Source organism: Mus caroli, chromosome 5, assembly GCF_900094665.2.
Source record: "Mus caroli chromosome 5, CAROLI_EIJ_v1.1, whole genome shotgun sequence".
Taxonomy (NCBI): Eukaryota; Metazoa; Chordata; class Mammalia; order Rodentia; family Muridae; genus Mus; species Mus caroli.
This window is the reverse complement of record NC_034574.1, coordinates 79720105-79739136: the sequence shown is the minus strand read 5'-3', so window position 1 is coordinate 79739136 and position 19032 is coordinate 79720105. Positions and strand designations below refer to the sequence as shown.

Here is a 19032-nt window from a genome sequence, read left to right as displayed (position 1 = left end):
AAAAAAAAAAAAATAAATAAAGAGAGATGTATACGTTAAAGGGCCACCAAGATTTTAAAATGGAAAATTCAGGAAACACATCAAAAGCTTATGACAACTCAATCACTATGGCTGGAAACAAATATTTTACCCCAGAAAGAGAAAGAGAAAGAGAAATTCTAATTTGGTGAAGCCTTTTAATCCCTCTCACACACTGGTCCAGTTTTACAGTCTCTATTCTTCCTGCATGCAATGCTTGCTAAGTTCTTAGCCACAGTTGTGGCTCTTCAGTTAAGCATCAGCATGGCATATCTGATATGTACTGGAAATCTAGAAATCCTTCAAACTCCAGGTTTCAAAAACGTTTTTGTTTTTGTTTTTTTTAATTTATTCTCAAGTGATCTCCTGTAGGTTTCATTTTGCACTCCCATATAAAACGTATCCCTCCCCTTTATCAATATAGTTCCCAAGTTCTGGCAAATATTTGTGGTCTGTAAACTTTCTCAAATAGTTCATTTTCTTCCCCTTCTCAATATCACCACCCAGGTTTCTATTGTTCTGTTCCCAAGGATTATAATAAAATAGTCTCAGCTCTGGATGTCCCCACCTGTCATTTTCCTTCTTCTTTCAATTATGGTCATGAATGCTGCCTGCTGGTGTTTTTCTTCCTAAGCAGTATAAGCTCTCCTGTGAGTATTTTTTTTTCCTCGAGACCTGGTTTCTCTGTATAGCCCTGGCTGTCCTGGAACTCACTTTGTAGACCAGGCTGGCCTCGAACTCAGAAATTCGACTGCCTCTGCCTCTCGAATGCTGGGATTAAAGGCGTGCACCACCATGCCTGGCTCCTGTGAGTAATTTAAGAGGATAAAAATACAAGTCCTAATCGGTCTGTGTCCTTTTGCAAGCTTTATCTCACAAGATAATGGTTGTTGGTCTGCCTGGTTTCATTCATCTACTTGTTTCCCAAATATCTGTGATGCTAGGTTCCCAACTATGATCAAAGTATAAAAACAATAGCCCTAGGCTCCAGGATGCTAATGATGAGAGATAAAGGGAATTATATGTAAAAATTAAAAAAATATATTCTCAATGTGAGACCATAGAAAGTTTGGACATGATAGAAAATGCTAATGAAGAGAAAGAGCCAGAATGGAAAGATGATGTTTGAGTGACAGGTCACTGGGGGAACATGAGGTGAATGTATCAGACAAAAGTACAGAGTGTGTAACCATGACGTGGATTTGAAGAGACTGGTGTGTCCTCAGAACCTTGTGTGATTTGACATGGTCAGATTCATGACTCAGTGTGGCACAGAAACTAAACTGCCAGCCATCAGTCATGATTTGAGCACCACATGTTATTTCTTCTCTCTAAACTGTCTGCCCAGTCTTCTTTTCTTTTTTTTTTTTTTTTTGTATAGAATAGAGTTTATTTAGGGCATTTGGAGGGGAGTTAAGAGGGTAGCAGAGAGAAGGAGAGAGTAGAGAAATGTGGGCCAGCCATGGCCACATGGAGAAAGGAGGGAAGGGAATTGGGAGTAAGGAGACAAGAGGCAAGAGTATAATAGGGTAAGAACGACTTTTTTTTCCTAATAAATTCCTGTAGATTCTAATCTCAACTCTGTCCAAGGCTTTCAACCACATAGGTTGCTTGAGACATAATACACACCTAACTTGTAGATCTACTGTTACATGCCTTTTATAGAAAAGATTTACTTCAACCACAACAATAAGCTAATAAGATGGATAGACACTGCTCTCTTCCAGGATAGAACTTGACATTTTCACATGTATTGTGCATTAGGATGTAATAGTATTGGCGCATAATCGTGTTTAGACAGTCTTAGCTATAAAATTTTTCTAAGGTATTTCTCTTCTCCCTTCCTGTCTGGACTGACATCTTTCCTGAAGGACACAAACTCTATTTCTTTCCATTGATAATGGGAAAGAAATGGTTCTTCCTCATAGTAGATATAATAGCAACAACCATATTCTGGAAAAATACTTTTATAGTGTAGAGATGGGAAAAAAGAGAAAAATTTTCATAAAGTAACATTTAAGAAAATCACTTTTTATCTTTCTCCTCCATTTTCTTTAAAATTTTTACATTTCATTTGTGTGTGTTTGTGTGTGTGTGCACCATGCTATATAAGTGCATATTGGAAGACAGCCCAAAAGACTCAGCTTTCTCCTTCCACCACGTGGGTGGACTCCTGAGATAAAACTCAAGTCATGAGGCTCCACAGGAAAACACTTCTACCCTCTGAGCTATCTTGCTGACCTCTTGCCCCCATTCTTCTTTGTCTTTTAATGTTTCTGTACCTAATTGTGATGCTTTCATAGGCAGCAAGAGGAACATAATACAGAGAAATATATGTTTCATGATATATTTTTCATTTCCTCCATTTGCAGACCAGTCATAGCATCCCGCAAATCTTTCCCGCCATGGCTAATCATCCTCAGTGTGCTTGGAGTGCTGGCAGCTCTTGGGCTAATTATTGGACTCTTAGTTCACTTTCTGGCAGTAGGTTGGTATGCATTTGTCTTAATTTGTCTTTGTTGTGCTGTTTATTTAAATTTCTGTGAGATGTAAAGAAGCAATTGCAATATATGGATTATCTCCCACTACTGGGGACCCCGATCCTGCAATGTTGTACTACAGAAGCACTTCTCCTACACACAAATAAAAGAATGAATATCAATTTAGACACAAATGAGCAGATATCTTATAGACAAGCAAAAGAACTTATTCTACTGTGTCGTGTTTTGTTATTGTGTAATTAAAGTTTTATAGTTATTGTATGTGAAGACGAGAATTCAAGGGATATTGACATTTGAGCTAGTCAGTTATTAATAAGAAAGACAATTTAGAAATCCTTCTAAATAGATTTAAAATGTTGGACTTTTTTTGTTAAAATAAAACCATATCACTTTACCCCATTTTCTTCCTCCCTCCAGCCTGTCCCAGCTGGCTTCTCTCCAGCCCTCCCTATGCCTCCCACTTTTATGATAGCCTCATTTTCTTTGATTGTTATTGTTGCACACACACAACCCCCTCCCCCAAAAGTATATAAATAACAACCTGCCAAACGTGTCTTTGTTGGTGGTACATGTATATGGTTTCCACTGTGTATTGGATGAGCAATAAAGGGGTTTATTCTTGAAATTGGCTAATTCTCCCCATCCCAAGTGTCATCAGTTTGCGGCCTTGTCCAGGGGTGGAGACCCATGAAAATGTCTTTGTGTTAATATGTCCATGGACATTGCCATTCTTCCAAGTCTTGTCTTCGCAGCCACTTAATTTTTTATTTCCTTTTATTGCAAATAGATATTTTCCATACCGTATATTCTGTTTGCATTAGAAAACAATTGACATCCAAGGGATAATAAAATAAAACAAATAAAAAAAACAAATAAAAAATAGTACAATATAAACAAATAAGCAAATGGAAAAAGACCAAAGAAAAAGCACAAGAAGTCTCGATAGATGCAGAGACACAGACATTTACACCCACAGGAATCACATAAAAACACAAAGCAAAAATTCATAATGTATATGGTAATGTGTCATTAGGGTTTCAAAAAAGCCCCAAATTAACATCACAAGGCAAGGAACTTCCAAAGATGCTATGGAGTTCACTCTGTGCTGGCCGTTTACTGCTGGGCATGTGACCAACCCTTAGGAGTGTTTTGTTTCTCTGGAGGGATTCCCTTGGAGAAAATTAATTTTCAATGGCAAGTGGTTATCAAATGGAGATAGCTGCTGGGTTAGGGATATGGGCATGTGTCTACTTCTCTCAGCTCTAAGATCCCATTTCAGGTAGACCTGTGTAGGTCTTGTATGGAGTCATTGCTAGGACTGCAGACTTCCATCTCTGAGCTGTGATTGCAAGAGCTGTGATAGAGATTTATGTACTCCAGTTGGTTTTCTGTGGTCTCTTGATCTCTTTATTTTATCCAATGTGGTTGTCTGTGATGGTCTTCATTTTCTGAAAAGAGAATCTTCTCTGATGGGGTCATCAATCTACTCGTTTGGTATCCAAGGTTACTCCGTGTTGTATACTAGCATCTGAAGATTTGGAGCCAGGGACATCAGTTGAGAGAGAATATGTGGCATGTGTCCTCCTGGTTCTTTCTGAGTTACCCCACACAGGATAATATTTCCTCAATCTTTTCCTTTACCTGAAAATCTCACACTCTCATTTTTCTTTACACCGTGAATAGTATTCCAGTGTGCACACGTTCCACATTGTTATTATCCATTCATCTGTTGAAGGGCATTTAGGTAGTTTCCATTTCCTAGGTACTGTGAATATAGTTGATGATCATGGCTTTTCATGGGTCTGTTTAATAGGATATAGACCCCTTTGGGCATATACCTTGGAGTGCCCAAGCTGGATCATGTGGTAGATTTCCTTTTTGAGAATTTTCCAAACCAATCTCCAGAATTACTGTACCAAGTTGCATTCAGCAGCAGTGATGGGAGTTCCTTTTTCCTTACAGCCTGACATTTGTTGTCAGTTATTTTGTTCATCTTTGTCATTTTTACTGGGGATTGTCTTCTGACAACAGCAAATGCCTTTTGACTGTGTGTGTGTGTGTGTGTGTGTGTAACATTAGTATCTGTGAAAGTTGAGGAATGTAATGTAATGTATTATCTGTATGCCTTGCATTCAGATGATGGAGTTTTTATCATTGGTCTGTCTTAATAGATTATAATATTAGGTTAGTTACCTAATTACTTTGAGACTATATTTCTCTTGAAAAATTAGTATATTTCTTAAGATTTTTCTATAGTATCATCTAATAGTAATACTTAATGAATAATTGTGAGCGCCCGTCTCGCCAGCAAGAAAGACACCACAATAGGATCCTTTTGCACACGTTTATTGGGCTGCATATTGACTGTGTAGGCGAAAGAACCCCGAGCCCTGGGCCTCTCACTCTTATATACTATCAGTTCTCATCCACTCACAGCAGGCCACATCACCTCACCAGGTACGCAGCTTCAGCTAATCAGGGTAGCAGGGGCATATCTCCACCAAAATGGATTTACCAGTAACCTGGTACACCTGCGCAGCTCTCACGATGTTTGTGGTTTATATGAGGAAGTCAGGTGCAAGTCATACGACTTAGCTGCAGTCCCTGGCGCCTTTGGGACTGCCGCCACACCCGCTCCCCACAAATAATAACTTTAAAAATCTATAGTCTGGCAACTGATTATTCAAGCAGAAGTTATTATAGTATACAGTTCTTTCTGTCTTATTCAAGATCTTGTTCTTAAGGTTGAGAAGATTTGCTCAGTTGGTAAGGAATTTGCTTCCTGACTTAGTTTGGTTTTTACTGCTGTGATCAAACACCATGACCAAGGGAACTCTTTTTTTTTCCTATATAATAGTATTATTATTTTATTTTTTTTTTATTGTTTTCTTTACACCCCATATTTTATTCCCTTCATCCACCGTCTGACTGTTACAAATCCCATACCTCCTCCCCAGCCACCTGTCTCCATGTGGATGTCCCCACCCCCACCCCACCTGACCTCTAGACTCCCTGGGGCCTCCAGTTTTTGAGGGTTAGGTGCATCATCTCTGAATGAACACAGACCTGGCTGTCCTTTTCCTGGAATTTAATGAAAACAATACAAAGAATCAGCAAAACCAAAAGCTGGTTCTTTGAAAGAATCAACAAGATAGATAAATCCCTAGCCAAACTAAATAAAGGGCCAAGAGGCAGCATCCAAATTAAGAAAATCAGAAATGAAAAGAGAGATATAACAACAGAAAAAGAGGAAATTCAAAAAATCATCAGATCCTCCTATAAAAGCCTATACTCAACAAAACTGGAAAACCTAGATGAAATGGGTGGTTTTCTAGGCAGATGCTATATACCAAGGCAACTCTTATAATGACAACATTTAATTGGGGTTGGCTTACAGGTTCAGAGGTTCAGTCCATTATTGTCAAGGCAAGAGCACGGCAGCATCCAAGCAGGGATGTTGCAGAGAGTTCTAAGAGTCTTCATTTGAAGGCTGCTAGTGGAAGACTCACCTCCAGGCAGTTAGGAGTAGGGACTCAAAGCCCTCGCCCACAGTGACACACTTACTCCAACAAAGCCACACTGACTTCAACAAGGCCACACCTCCAAATAGTACCATTCCCTGAGCCAAGCATATACAAACTATCACACCTCCCAATTTGAGGAATGGGGTTAGACTCCAGAATCCAAGCAAAGCCAGATGCAGTAGTGCACATCTCTAATCATAGTTACTCCTGTGTGAAGATGGGAGGTTGTTTGTTATAAGAGAACCCTTGGAAGCTTACAGGCCAGTTATCCAGACATACACTGAGGCAAACAAAAGAGACCTTCTCTCAAGTAACATAGAAGGTAAGGACTTATTCCTGAGGGTGTCCTCTGACTTTCACACGTGTGCAGTGGCACTTGCACATCCCAGCTCTCACACACAAATATACATGCACATGTGTACATCAGACACACAAATCATGTGTATGCACATACATACATACAAAGATAAAATATGTTATTCTTCTTTGTAATTCTCTCTCTTTCTCTCTCTGAGTATGTGTTTTCTATTATTGGTTTTAAAACTATTTTCTACAACTCCAAGATGATTTACTCAGTTGTTGAAGAAATACTAATCATAAGGGGCAATCAATATCTAATGAGCTTTGTGTTATTATGCAATCCAAGTCTTGCTTTGAAGTACATTTAATTTAAATAGTGCTTGGATAATTTTTATCTCACAGAAAACAAGATCTACTACTATCAAGGTGGTTTTAAAGTGCTGAATATTCCATATGACAGAAATTATGAAAGGGAGACATCACTAGAAAGTAACTACCTCAGTAAAGCCCTTGAGAATAAAGTAAGCTGGATTTTATTGTATTTGTTAACTGTTTAAAGTATAAATATATTATTGAAATTTGATGTTGAACTCTATGTTCTCTCTCTTAACAGATGGTTGATGCCTTTCAGAATTCTAACATTTACAAACAATATATTAACTCTCAGATCATCACATTGGTGTAAGTAACTATCATTAATCATCAGAAAAAGAGATAAAGCCATCATACATATTATTATTCTTCAAGTGCTCCAGGGAGAATGAATCTAGAATCTTCTGATATGTCACAGTCATTGCCAAAAATAACTAAGCACTGACACTATCATACATGTCAGCCTAATTGTTCAATATGACACCAAAACAAAACTTGTGCTTATGTGGTTAAGTTATTAGGTTTAAGGGAACCATTCAACGGTTCCCAAGTCAAACATTTGATGATCTTCTGTTAGTTGTATTAATGAGTATAAAAATATAGATTCTGTTTCTTCTGTCTTTCTACTTGAAAGTCAGTTGAAAGTCTTTTGAAACTGTTCTATACAGAGTAGGATCACACATGTACCAGGCTTTGATGCCACAAAAGGCTTCCATGCACCATGAAAAAGAAATAGAAGTGTTCCCTGCACATGAGATTAAGTAGCAAAGTATAGTAGAGGGAATCTCAGAATAGGGACAGTATAACATGAGCCTAGATTTTATAATTTAATGGTCACAGAGCCTTAAAACAGTCACATGACCAGTTGATCTTTCTCTGTGTTATGAAATATCAGTAACAACAGCTTTCTTGCCTTTGTCATAGACTTGCATGCAAAATCAGAAGATAATATACATCAAAATATTTGCACATAAACGTATTTCCTTTTTCGAGTGTATCTCAGATTTATAAACGCATTTCAAATGAAGACAAACGTTTTACTTTTATCAATGCCACCAATGTCTACCTTTCTTCTGCCTTTTCTGGACTCACGTGACTCCTAGAATTGACAAGCTCAGAATAGATTAAGGCTCCCATTAGCATTAACCTTGGGTTAGTTTTACTATTAGGCAAAATGGAGAACTAAAGTTGAAGGACCTATGTACCTCTCTGAGGTGTCTGAACACAGTGTGCATGTGCACATGTGTGTGTTTCTGTTTTTTTTTTTAACCCATGGATTGAATTCAGGTGTCTGTAGGTAGCAAGATTCCAGACAAAGTGAAGAAGAGATCATAGGAGATGCGTGTTTCTCTTTGGCATGTAATTCTACACACACCAAATTCACATGAACTAAGTAGGCTATAGGAATTATTAGTTTATAATACATTATTGAGGCTCCTTGCAGACACCGTCCCCAGGGATCATAAGCAATACCCACACGTCCATTGTTCAGTCTTGTTACTCTTTTCCCATCTTCACACAGGAGTAACTATGATTAGAGATGTGCACTACTGCATCTGGCTTTGCTTGGATTCTGGAGTCTAACCCCATTCCTCAAATTGGGAGGTGTGATAGTTTGTATATGCTTGGCTCAGGGAATGGTACTATTTGGAGGTGTGGCCTTGTTGAAGTCAGTGTGGCTTTGTTGGAGTAAGTGTGTCACTGTGGGCGAGGGCTTTGAGTCCCTACTCCTAACTGCCTGGAGGTGAGTCTTCCACTAGCAGCCTTCAAATGAAGACTCTTAGAACTTGTTACTTTTCCCAAGCCACACAAGGCTGCCTTATACATCATAGTCAAATTATCTCCAGGTCAGTTTTATGTTTTGTCACTGTTGCTGTGCACTGGCTAGCATTAAAGCCTTTCTACATCTAAGTTCAGTCTCCTAGATACTGAGTAACTAGGAATAGGACAACACTATATAATGTAAAGAATACAGAGTATAGTATAGAGTCTATCATCTTCACTGAGTAAAATTCCTACTTTGGTAGTGGTATACTCCTGAATGCATTACGTAATCTCTAAGATATTGAGTTAATAACATTGTTGATAAAACCAAATCACAAAACTCTTACTATAGATAAGAAGAGATGATAAAACATACAATAATAAATGTAACAACAAAGTATCTGTAACATAGCACTAACCAATAAATGCTAATTGATATTATTACCAATGGCTATTATGTGATATAGCTCTCTTAATCTTAGCTTGAAATTTTTAGTTTGATGATGAAATATAAATAAAAGTACTTTAATGTCCATTGTATATTAATGTTTACATGAAATTTTCATTAACACTTTAGGTAAAAATTACGTGTAACTCCTCCAAATACCTCTAGTAAAAAATGTCTTACTTTCTCTGCCTCATTTGTCATAGTTCTTTTCACACATACCTTATCTCTCATAAAAGTCTGAAAATTCCTAGAAGGTAGCAACTGAGCCTTCACTTAGTCTTCACTCAGTGAAATTCAGCAAAGTTGCACATCTACAGCAATTACTCAACAAGTGATTGTCGAATGCAGAGATAACACTCAGTACTTTGGTGATCATCTTTCCTTTGTACGTCAGGCTAGTTCTGTTTCTGACAGGTATATATAACTCCAAAATGCATAGGAGAGCTGTGCATCTTCAGTTGACACATACATGTAAGCATATGGCAGACTAAAAGCTTCATCTTGAGTGATGTTATTGTACATAGAGAGGGGAAAGAATCAAGATAAGAAAGAGTAAAGAAGGAAATGTAAGTTTTAACACCGTCTGAAAACTTTATGTTGTCTCCAGTCCTGATAACAACAGTGTGACAGCACGTATATGGCTGGTGTTTAAGGATCCCTGGTCAAACAAGGAAAACCTAAGAAGGAGAATCGAAAGCATCTTACGTCAGATGCTGGAGAACAACTCAGAATCCCTGACTACAGATCCTGGGTCTCTGAAGCTCATGGGTAAGCACACCTATTGGATGAGCACAATGCTACTTTATCATTTTGTGCCTAGGACATGTCATAAACACCAAGTATAAAGACTACCTTTAGTATAATTTTAAATGAATGTTATCATAGATCAGAGAAAATTCATTCTTTCATTCCTTTCCTAGTAATGCTACATTTTGTGGTTGCTTAGAACAAAAGGGACAGCTTCCTCTTCTACACTATATATTAATACATTTAGCAAACATTGTAAGTGATGATGTGTTTTGTTTATATTTCATTGATGTATGCAAATTAACATTAGATTTGCACTTTTAATCCTTGTTACTTTTTAGTAGTTCTTTTTATATAGTGACATGAATCAAATTCACTTATGGAACTTAATCTTTTTTCAAGAGGAGATAGTCCTGATTTTTGACATTAGATGATGTTAATGAAAACATTAGCTCCAGATAATGAAAATGTAATTTCTCAAGTGGAAGTATAAAGATGTTACTTTAATACAATATGTTAAAATGTACATGTAGCAGAAGAAAATTTCCAATAAGCTAATTCTTTTCTTTCTATAATACTTTGCTCTGGATGCCCAATCACTTCTGGTCTGTGGGAAATGTTATCACCACTGCCCTGCTTAAAATAACTGTGGATTTTTGGTTCTATTTCAGAAATCAGTAAGTTTGATGCTGAGAAGATTATCAACAACCGTAAGTTCAAATCACTTTCCAGTGAAAACCACAACAGTCAAGATCGTTACAGCAGGGAACAATACATTTTACATGCAATAATCTTCAGAATGCTCCACAGAGGGGTTTGGTTAGAATTACATCTCAGAGATGATGGCACAGAAGCACAAAGAAGTGCAAAATTTGGGCTGGAGAGAGGGCTCAGTGGTTAAGAGCACTGACTCTGCTCTTCCAGGGTTCCTGAGTTCCATTCACAGGAACCACATGGTGGCTCACAGCCATCTGTAATGGGATCGGATGCCCCCTTCTGGTATGTCTGAAGAGAGCAATAGTGTAGTCATATACATTAAATACATACATACATACATACATAAATACATAAATAAATAAAAGAAGTGTAATACTTGCCTGGATTCATCCAGTTCTCAAACGATACGCTCAGGATTTAAATCCAGTAGTCTAGTGAGAGAACCCATGGGTTAACCACAACTCTGCCTTCCACAACTTACCTATTCTCCGCGGGTTAAAGATACTGTGTGAGAGACTCTTGGTGGCTAGGGAGATCGCTCAGTGGTTAAGAGCACTGACTGCTCTTCCAGAGGTCCTGAGTTTAATTCCTTCCACCACATGGTGGCTCATAACCATCTGTAATGGGCATCTGATGTCCTCTTCTGGTGTGTCTGAAGACAGCAACAGTGTACCCACATACATGAAATAAATCTTTCTTTTTTTTTTTTTAGAAGAAGAGGCTGGTCTTCTTATATGTGTGTGTATGTGAGAGAGAGGGAGACACACACACACACACAGAGACAGAGACAGAGAGAGACAGAGANAGAGAGAGAGAGAGAGAGAGAGAGAGAGAGAGAGAGAGAGAGACTGACTGACTCTTGGGCTCTTGAGGATGCTGGCACTTCCTGTGTGGATGATTCTATTCCTATCTAGTGCTGGATGCTGACAGCATCAGAGATAACCAACCAGAACTGCTGAGAACCCAGTTCACTTTCTGCATTGCCACCAATATATATATCTTTCTATTCTCAATGAAATCAAACGGACCACTTCTGAAGGCTGTGGGAGAAGACCAAGAATGTCTGCAACCTACGACAGAATCACGGGAGGTTCCACTGCTCACAAAGGAGAGTGGCCATGGCAAGCGAGTCTCAGAGTGAATGGTAAACACTACTGTGGGGCATCTCTGATCGGCGAAAGATTTCTACTCACAGCAGCTCATTGCTTTCAAGGGTAAGATCGTCATGTTCTTTAAGGTCAGGGGAACCAGAGGAGCTGGACAGGTATTGTCGTAGGCGAATTGTCTTCCATCCTCACAAGTCCTGGTTTGAAAAGTAAATTACTGGAAAGCCTATCTCAACCTTTCCTACTTCACCACTTAAAAATAGGAAGAGCCATTAGTTTTTTTTTATTGATTTTTATGCCATTCATTTTTGATATACTTTTTTTAAATCTTGCATGAGTCTTATTTCCTCATCGCTGTATTCTTCAGACTCTAAACCACCTGGAGTTGTTCAAATTCTACATTGAATCTCTTCTCTTCCTCCATCCTACCCAACATATAAGCAAATATGACTCAGTCTAAAATGCTGTTTTCTCTAAAAGCAGAAATTTCCTTTTTCTTAAGCATGGAGGTTTATGCCCCCCCCCATTTATTTGTCTCATTAAATATATGGGCAGACATAAAGAATTTGTAATTACCTGTCTGTATACCCAACTTGCATTAAATTTCAGCTTTTAAAAGGCATATACTATATCAGTCTATCTAGTGTACACTGAAGAGACTCAAACAAGATGTTTTAAAAATGAATTTAAAAATTGAATTATATGAAGTTGGAGAAATGGATCAGCAGTTAAGATTACTTGAGGAGGAACTGGGTTTGGTTCCTAGCACACATATGGCCACACCCAGTTGTCCGTAACTTCAGTCACAGGGATACAAAGCCATCTCACCTTCATGCTCAATATATACATGTGGTGCATAGACATACATACATGCGAGCAGAACACTCATACATACAACATAAGTCAGAAAAAAATGAAAAATCAGATATTGTTGCAATGGGCTATAATGCAAGGAAATATTGATGTCATAAAAGCTTGTGATAGATGCTGCTATGTACTATAAAATGTAGTATTTCTGTCACGTAAAAATAAGTACAAAAATATGTGGGTTTTTTTTGTTCCCTCAGGACAAATAATCCAAAAAACTTAACTGTCAGCTTTGGCACTAGAGTAACTCCAGCCTACATGCAGCATTCTGTTCAAGAGATTATTATTCATGAAGATTATGTGAAGGGGGAACATCATGATGACGTTGCAGTTATAAAGCTCACTGAAAAAGTTTCATTCAATAATGATGTACATCGGGTTTGTCTTCCGGAACCCAACCAGATTTTTCCACCAGGTGAAGGAGTCGTTGTTACAGGATGGGGATCATTTTCTTACAATGGTGAGTTGAATGGCCAAGGTCAATGTAAGAGACTCAAGGGCAATGTGAACATGCCGTTTTCTGAGTACGGTTTTGAAGGCAGTTCTAGCTATTCAATTTCTTCACGCCATCTCTCAGGGAACATTGCACAAGACCTTGCAAACTGTTGTGGTTTGAAATATTCAAAGGATGCCAGATTAGGTATAGAAACTCTCTGTCCTGAAGAAACTAATAGAAAAGTTTATGGACCAATTATGTAGGAAGGAAAAAAACTGGCAACACTTGAAAGGTGTTTCTAATGAATATTTTGAATATTGTTTTCATTAGTTTGGGGGCGAGAGAAATAGGTGTGTTTATCCTAAAACAAGGCAAGAGTTAATAAAGGTTCATATGCCTAGAAGCGTAGAGTCAGTATCCATTCTGATCAGGGTCTCAGATGCTGTTTTACTGACATGTTGGTTTCCTTTAGGTAAATCCCCACTGTTACTTCAGAAAGCATCCATTAAAATTATTGACACAAATACTTGCAATTCAGAAGAAGCTTATGGAGGCAGGATAGTGGACACAATGCTCTGTGCTGGCTACTTGGAAGGCAGTATCGATGCTTGCCAGGTAAGTCTGGAAACCATTCACAAGGGCCACAGAGAGTAGAAACAACTGCTATCCTTTTGTTAAGTTCATAATTGAGGAGACCATTCTGTTCTTCATTTAGGTGTGCTTTGACATTCCTGTCAGCAACCATTTAAAGTGATTATTGTGCATAGGTAGCCCATGTTTAAAAGTGTTCAGTAAACACTGATGATATATTTTCTCTGAGTTGAGTTCTGTCCTTGGTCATTCATAAGTATTAATTCATTTAATTCTCATAAGAACTGTATGATGAAAGTACTATTATTCTCATTTCATAAGTAAGAAAATGGAAGCAGAGGAAGATTATATTACATTATGTATAGTATATATAATAATTTATAATTCTGATCTCTTAACTGTTGATCAGAAAAAGTTAAGTCTAGGAGATATTTGGGCCATCCCTAAATTACTCTTATTTTCTTATCCCTCTCATGCCTACAGTTCTGGATGTTTTTCTCAGCTATAAAAGTCTAAATTTTAAGCACACTTCAATGTATTCCCTAAAATCTTTCTCAAGAACTAGCTTGTAACTTCTTACATCATACTTTCAAATTCTCATATTCACAAAAGAGAAGCAGGGAATATATTTGACCAGTACTAATGGTGGTTAGGGGTGTATAGGGATTTAAACTACACACCTCTCCTTGATCCTCGATCTCTATTGAGCACCAATAATTCACAACTTCATCTGAGACATCTTTTCCTGTAGTTAAATTGTCTAAAAGGAACCTGTCAAAATGATAAATGTTCTTTGTTTTTTTTTTTTAGGGTGACTCTGGAGGACCACTAGTTCATCCCAATTCTCGAGACATTTGGTACCTTGTTGGGATAGTGAGCTGGGGGCATGAATGTGGCAGAGTCAACAAGCCAGGGGTCTATATGAGAGTAACTTCCTACCGTGATTGGATTGCCTCCAAAACTGGTATCTAGTAGAAAATCATCTTTTAATAATGAATACAGATCATATCGCCTGGTATGATATCACTGAACATCCAATTCTTTATTCCTTCCTGTTGTATATGTGTGTGTCTCTGTGTGTTTTTGCATATGTTTGGGTAAATGTATGTTTGTGCTCATATATGTAAGTGTGCCTCTAAGTAGATGCATAAGCTGTTGTTAAGAATCATCCTCAATAATTTCACTGAGACAGGGTCGTGGTCAAAGCAAGAGCTCTCAGAAATATACTGTCTTACAACTCATGTTGCTGTTAGAACTGGCTATTTCTGTCTTCTAAGGATGGAAGAATAGACAGGCTTGTATGCCCACCAGGTATTTATGAGTATCCTGGGGACTCCATTTGCAGTCCTTAGGCTTTCATGCTTAATCACTGAGCAAGCCCTCAGCTTGTTTTAAACATTACTATTTGGGGTGAATGAGTGTTTTTTCCTGTACCACATACATGCCTAGGGGTCAGAAGAGGGAGCTGAATCCTCTTGGGCTGGAGTTACAGACCATATGAGCCACCCTATAGGTGCTGGGAATTGAACCCCAGTCTATTGGAAGAACATCCAGGCCTCTTAACCGTGGAGCCATTCCCACTCAATACTTTACATGCTTTTAAAATGTATATAATGGTTATTTTTGAGAGAATTATAGCCCTAAGAGAATATTTGTAAGCCTTTAATCAAACTAAACAAGACAAAATTAGAGACTTTGAGTTTCTTAGTTCAGGAAGCCCTTAGCCAAGAAAGTACTCCCACCAAAATACTGGTAAAATACTATTTGTGCCCTGGCTTATCAGTCTACATTACTGCTATTTCAGTATATAAGGTTCTTATGTTTTATCATATAGACTTTGTAACTGTAGAAACATGGTGTTGACTGTAGTGATTTACCAGACTGTATGAGGGGACAGTAGTGCCTCCCAAAGGTTGGGTTGGAACATGAGGGATCTATTTTCATGTCAGAGCTTTTTGGAAGGTTGTGACTGTGACCTGACCTACTCTGAAAACAGGTAATGAGTGACAACCTCTTATTATAGATGCATTCACCAGGTCTGCAGTCATTCTGAATTTCTCACCACCAATAAAATTAGATATGTTTTAAGTTATAGAAAATAAGTACAGTAATTTTTCAGCATAAATACAGATTCTGTGTAAATTCTTTATATGTAATATATTTTTTAAAATTACCTCTTCAGGAATTTTTCCCCTGTGCCCATATCTTTAGGCTCTTCCCCACTTTCCCCTCTATAAGTTTCAGTGTCTTTGGTTTTATGTGGAGTTCCATGATCCACTTGGACTTGAGCTTTGTACCAGGAGATAAAAATGGATCAATTCTTCTACTTGTTAACCACCCGTTGAGCCAACACCATTTGTTGAAAATGCTGTCCTTTTTCCAATGGATGGTTTTAGGTCCTGTGTCAAAAATCAAGTGACCATAAGTGTGTGGGTTCATTTCTGGGTCTTCAATTCTATTCCATTGATCTACCTGTCTGTCCCTGTATCAGTACTGTGCAGTTTTTATCACAACTGCTCTGTAATACAGCTTGAGGTCAGGATGGTGATTTCACCAGAGGATGGCCTAGTCAGTCATCAATGGGAGGAGAGGCCCTTGGTCTTATGAAGGCTCTATGCCCCAGTATAGGGGATTGCCAGGGCCAGGAAGTGGGAGGGGGTGGGTTGGGGAGAAGGGGGAGGAGTGAAGGGGGTAGGTGATTTTTGGAGAGGAAACAGGAAAGGATAACATTTGAAATGTAAATAAAGAAAGTATCTAATTAAAAAATAAAAACATAAAGAAAAAGCATGCATTCAGTTAACTTGAGGAAAGTAGAAAATGAGAAAATGCAAAGTAAAATTTAAATGTAACTTGATACTATAAATGTATTTTTGCACACTAATAAATGTCATTTCTTTGCCCTCTAAAAATTTATTTCTGAACTCAATAAAAATGTATGGTTTATCCTAATTAAAGTAAAAGAAGATCTTTATATTCAGTAACAGTTTGATTGATTGCATATTTATTTAATAGACATACCATTAAGTAGGCTAGCTTTTCCTTCCTCTTGGGCGGAGGGGGGGGCGGGTGAGGTCAGTGTTTCTATTCCCACTTGAAAGTGAGCACACGAGCCTGTATTGGAGTCCTTCTGCCTGAGGAGCTTCCTAATGTGATTACTCATCTTCCTGATGAGTTTCAGCTCTCTTAATTGATCTAAGAAGTGACTCTTCAAGAAGCTGCAGAGGTGAAAGTCAGAGCCTTAGAGCCCAGAACATACAGATACCAAAGCCAGCTTCAGGCTCCTCCGCAGAGCTTCTGATCCTTGGAAGGCTACTGTTCTTCCTGGGATTAGTCTGGTTATACATTCTCACCACATCCCAGGCATTCTGGCTTTTTTTTTTTTTTTTTTTTTTTTCCAATTCAAGAGATTCCCATGATTTGCTGTGCCCACCATCCTGGTGGAAATAAGAAACTAGAGAAAGTCAGTAAGAAAGGCCTGGGGGTGATGGTGATGGGATAATGTGATACCCTGAGCTTGTCAGCAACAGAGAGACAGCCATATACAATGGAATTTGTGGGTGTTGGAAGAGAGATGAGGTGGGGAATAAGGTGTTTCAAGAAGCAGCAGTGGGGTCAGGGATGGAGTTGCCAGCATCAGAGATTGAAAGAAAGATAGATAGGCATATTGTGTCTGTAGGACCATGCTTTTTGAGGGAAAATGTAAATACCTAGCTGTCTGGTGCCACAGTTCCTGGAAATGATCCCAGTACATTTTATATGAGGCACAAGTCTCCACAATCAAGTGACTTCAATCTAGTAATCTTGGAAAATAAAATCTTTAATCAGCATTTTCTGAAATCTTCGTCTATTGACTTCTTAAGTCTTTATAAGATTTTAAAATTTTATTTAAAGTTTAGCACCTTAAACTGGCTTCAGAAGAGACAGTTTTTCTTAACAATACTGGCTAAGTAGATAGTTTTCCACTGTGCTTGTATATTCCTGGTTCTATAGAAGAAAATATTTTAAACATTTTTCTTTTTTCCTAAATATTGGTTTTATAACAATTTTCTATGTTGTCAAATATCTTGAATATGTATATATGATGTGTAGCCACACAATGCACTTGTCATAAAGTTTAATAAATTAACCTCTTTGAACTAAGGATTGTTCTGTTTTTTGTTTTTTGTTTTGTTTTGGTGCTGAGATTGTGGGCTTATGTCACCATACCCAGGTTATAAATTTACTTTTAAGTGATAATTTTAGTTCTCTTATGTCACACATAATTCCAATTTCTCCAACTGTTCAAAGACCAATTCTCCTAAAGCAGCTTTGGCATACTAAATTCCAATTAGTTATCTTGATATTTAATCTATTTCATCACAATTATTTTCACATGATTATTGACATCTTGATAGTAAATTAAGCAATAGTGTTTAATAACTGTTAAGTTCTTGCTGTGTATCAGGAATTGATCCTAAAGACTCTATCCCAACGAATCCTCTGTCTATTCCATAAAGAAAGCTATTAACCCACTTGTACCGATAAAGAATCTAAACACAAAGTGGTTAATAACCTTCCTCCAAAGTAGAAAACAATGCCCATCCTGCCCACTCCCACCACTCACAGAGGATCTGATAAGGAAGAGCTCTGACAAGAAGTTGGAGCAGTTCATATTTTTTGTGTGTTCATTTGTTTTGATATGATTTTATTATTTGTTTGATTACTTGATTTTTTTCTGTAACTATTTTTTTAAATTTATGTATTAACTTTACATTATAATATCATGCCTCCCTCTCCTCCCAGAATTCCTTCACACAGGTCCTCTCCCATTCCCCTTTCCCATCCTCTGAGAAGGAGGACCCACCAGGGTATCATCCTACCTCCTCCCAGGTACATTGAGTCACTTCAGGACGAGGTGCATTCTCGCCTTACTGAAGCCAGACAAGGCAGCTCAGTTAGGGGAATGGGACCCACAGGCAACCAACAGATTCAGGGATATCCTTTGCTTCAGTTGTTGGGAGACTTGCATGAAGACCAAGATACAAATCTATATATGTGCACAGTGGTCGGGTGAGGGTGCATATCTAGGTCCAGCCCATGCTCAGTCTTTTGGTTAGTTGGGAGCCCCCAAGGGTACAGGTTAGTTGACTCTGTTGGTCTTCCTGTGGAGTCCCTGTCTTGTTTGGTTTATCAGGTCCATCTAATATTTGGCTGTGGGTCACTGCATCTGTTTCCCTTGGTTGCTGGGTGGAGGTTTTCAGAGAACAGCTATGCTGTTCCTGTCTGCAAACATAACAGTATCATCAATAGTGTCAGGAATTGTTTATTACCCATGGGATGGGTCTCAATTTGGGCCAGTCATTGGTTGGGTATTCCTTTCATCTCTGCTCCATCTCTCCATCTGTGATTTTTTTTTTTAAAGTAAAAATTGCTTATAGCCTTGGTTAATTCCCAATAGTATCAAGAAATCCACACTGGGAAATGACACCAACACCACTTTCTCCAAACACATTTGTATTTGTAGGAATATTGTATCTTTCTCACCTGAGCCCATATAGAAATGTCCCATGTTTTTTTTTTGATTTTTAATATTTTTATTACATATTTTCCTCAATTACATTTCCAATGCTATCCCAAAAGTCCCCCATAGCGCCCCCCACTT

General features: G+C 38.1%; 1 protein-coding gene across 1 annotated transcript in view; it reads left to right on the top strand.

Annotated features, from left to right (window-relative positions):
- The window catches only part of LOC110295268 (transmembrane protease serine 11B-like protein), an 18882-nt gene extending 2307 nt beyond the window's left edge, over positions 1-16575 (top strand). The window contains exons 2-10 of the mRNA XM_021163754.1: positions 2391-2506; positions 6746-6864; positions 6957-7024; positions 9535-9695; positions 10346-10384; positions 11431-11605; positions 12565-12824; positions 13273-13415; positions 14202-16575. Of these exons, the coding sequence (XP_021019413.1) occupies positions 2391-2506; positions 6746-6864; positions 6957-7024; positions 9535-9695; positions 10346-10384; positions 11431-11605; positions 12565-12824; positions 13273-13415; positions 14202-14363 (1243 nt within the window). The 3' untranslated portion in view covers positions 14364-16575. The remainder of the gene's footprint in view (positions 1-2390; positions 2507-6745; positions 6865-6956; positions 7025-9534; positions 9696-10345; positions 10385-11430; positions 11606-12564; positions 12825-13272; positions 13416-14201) is intronic.
- The last annotated feature ends 2457 nt before the right edge of the window (positions 16576-19032 follow it).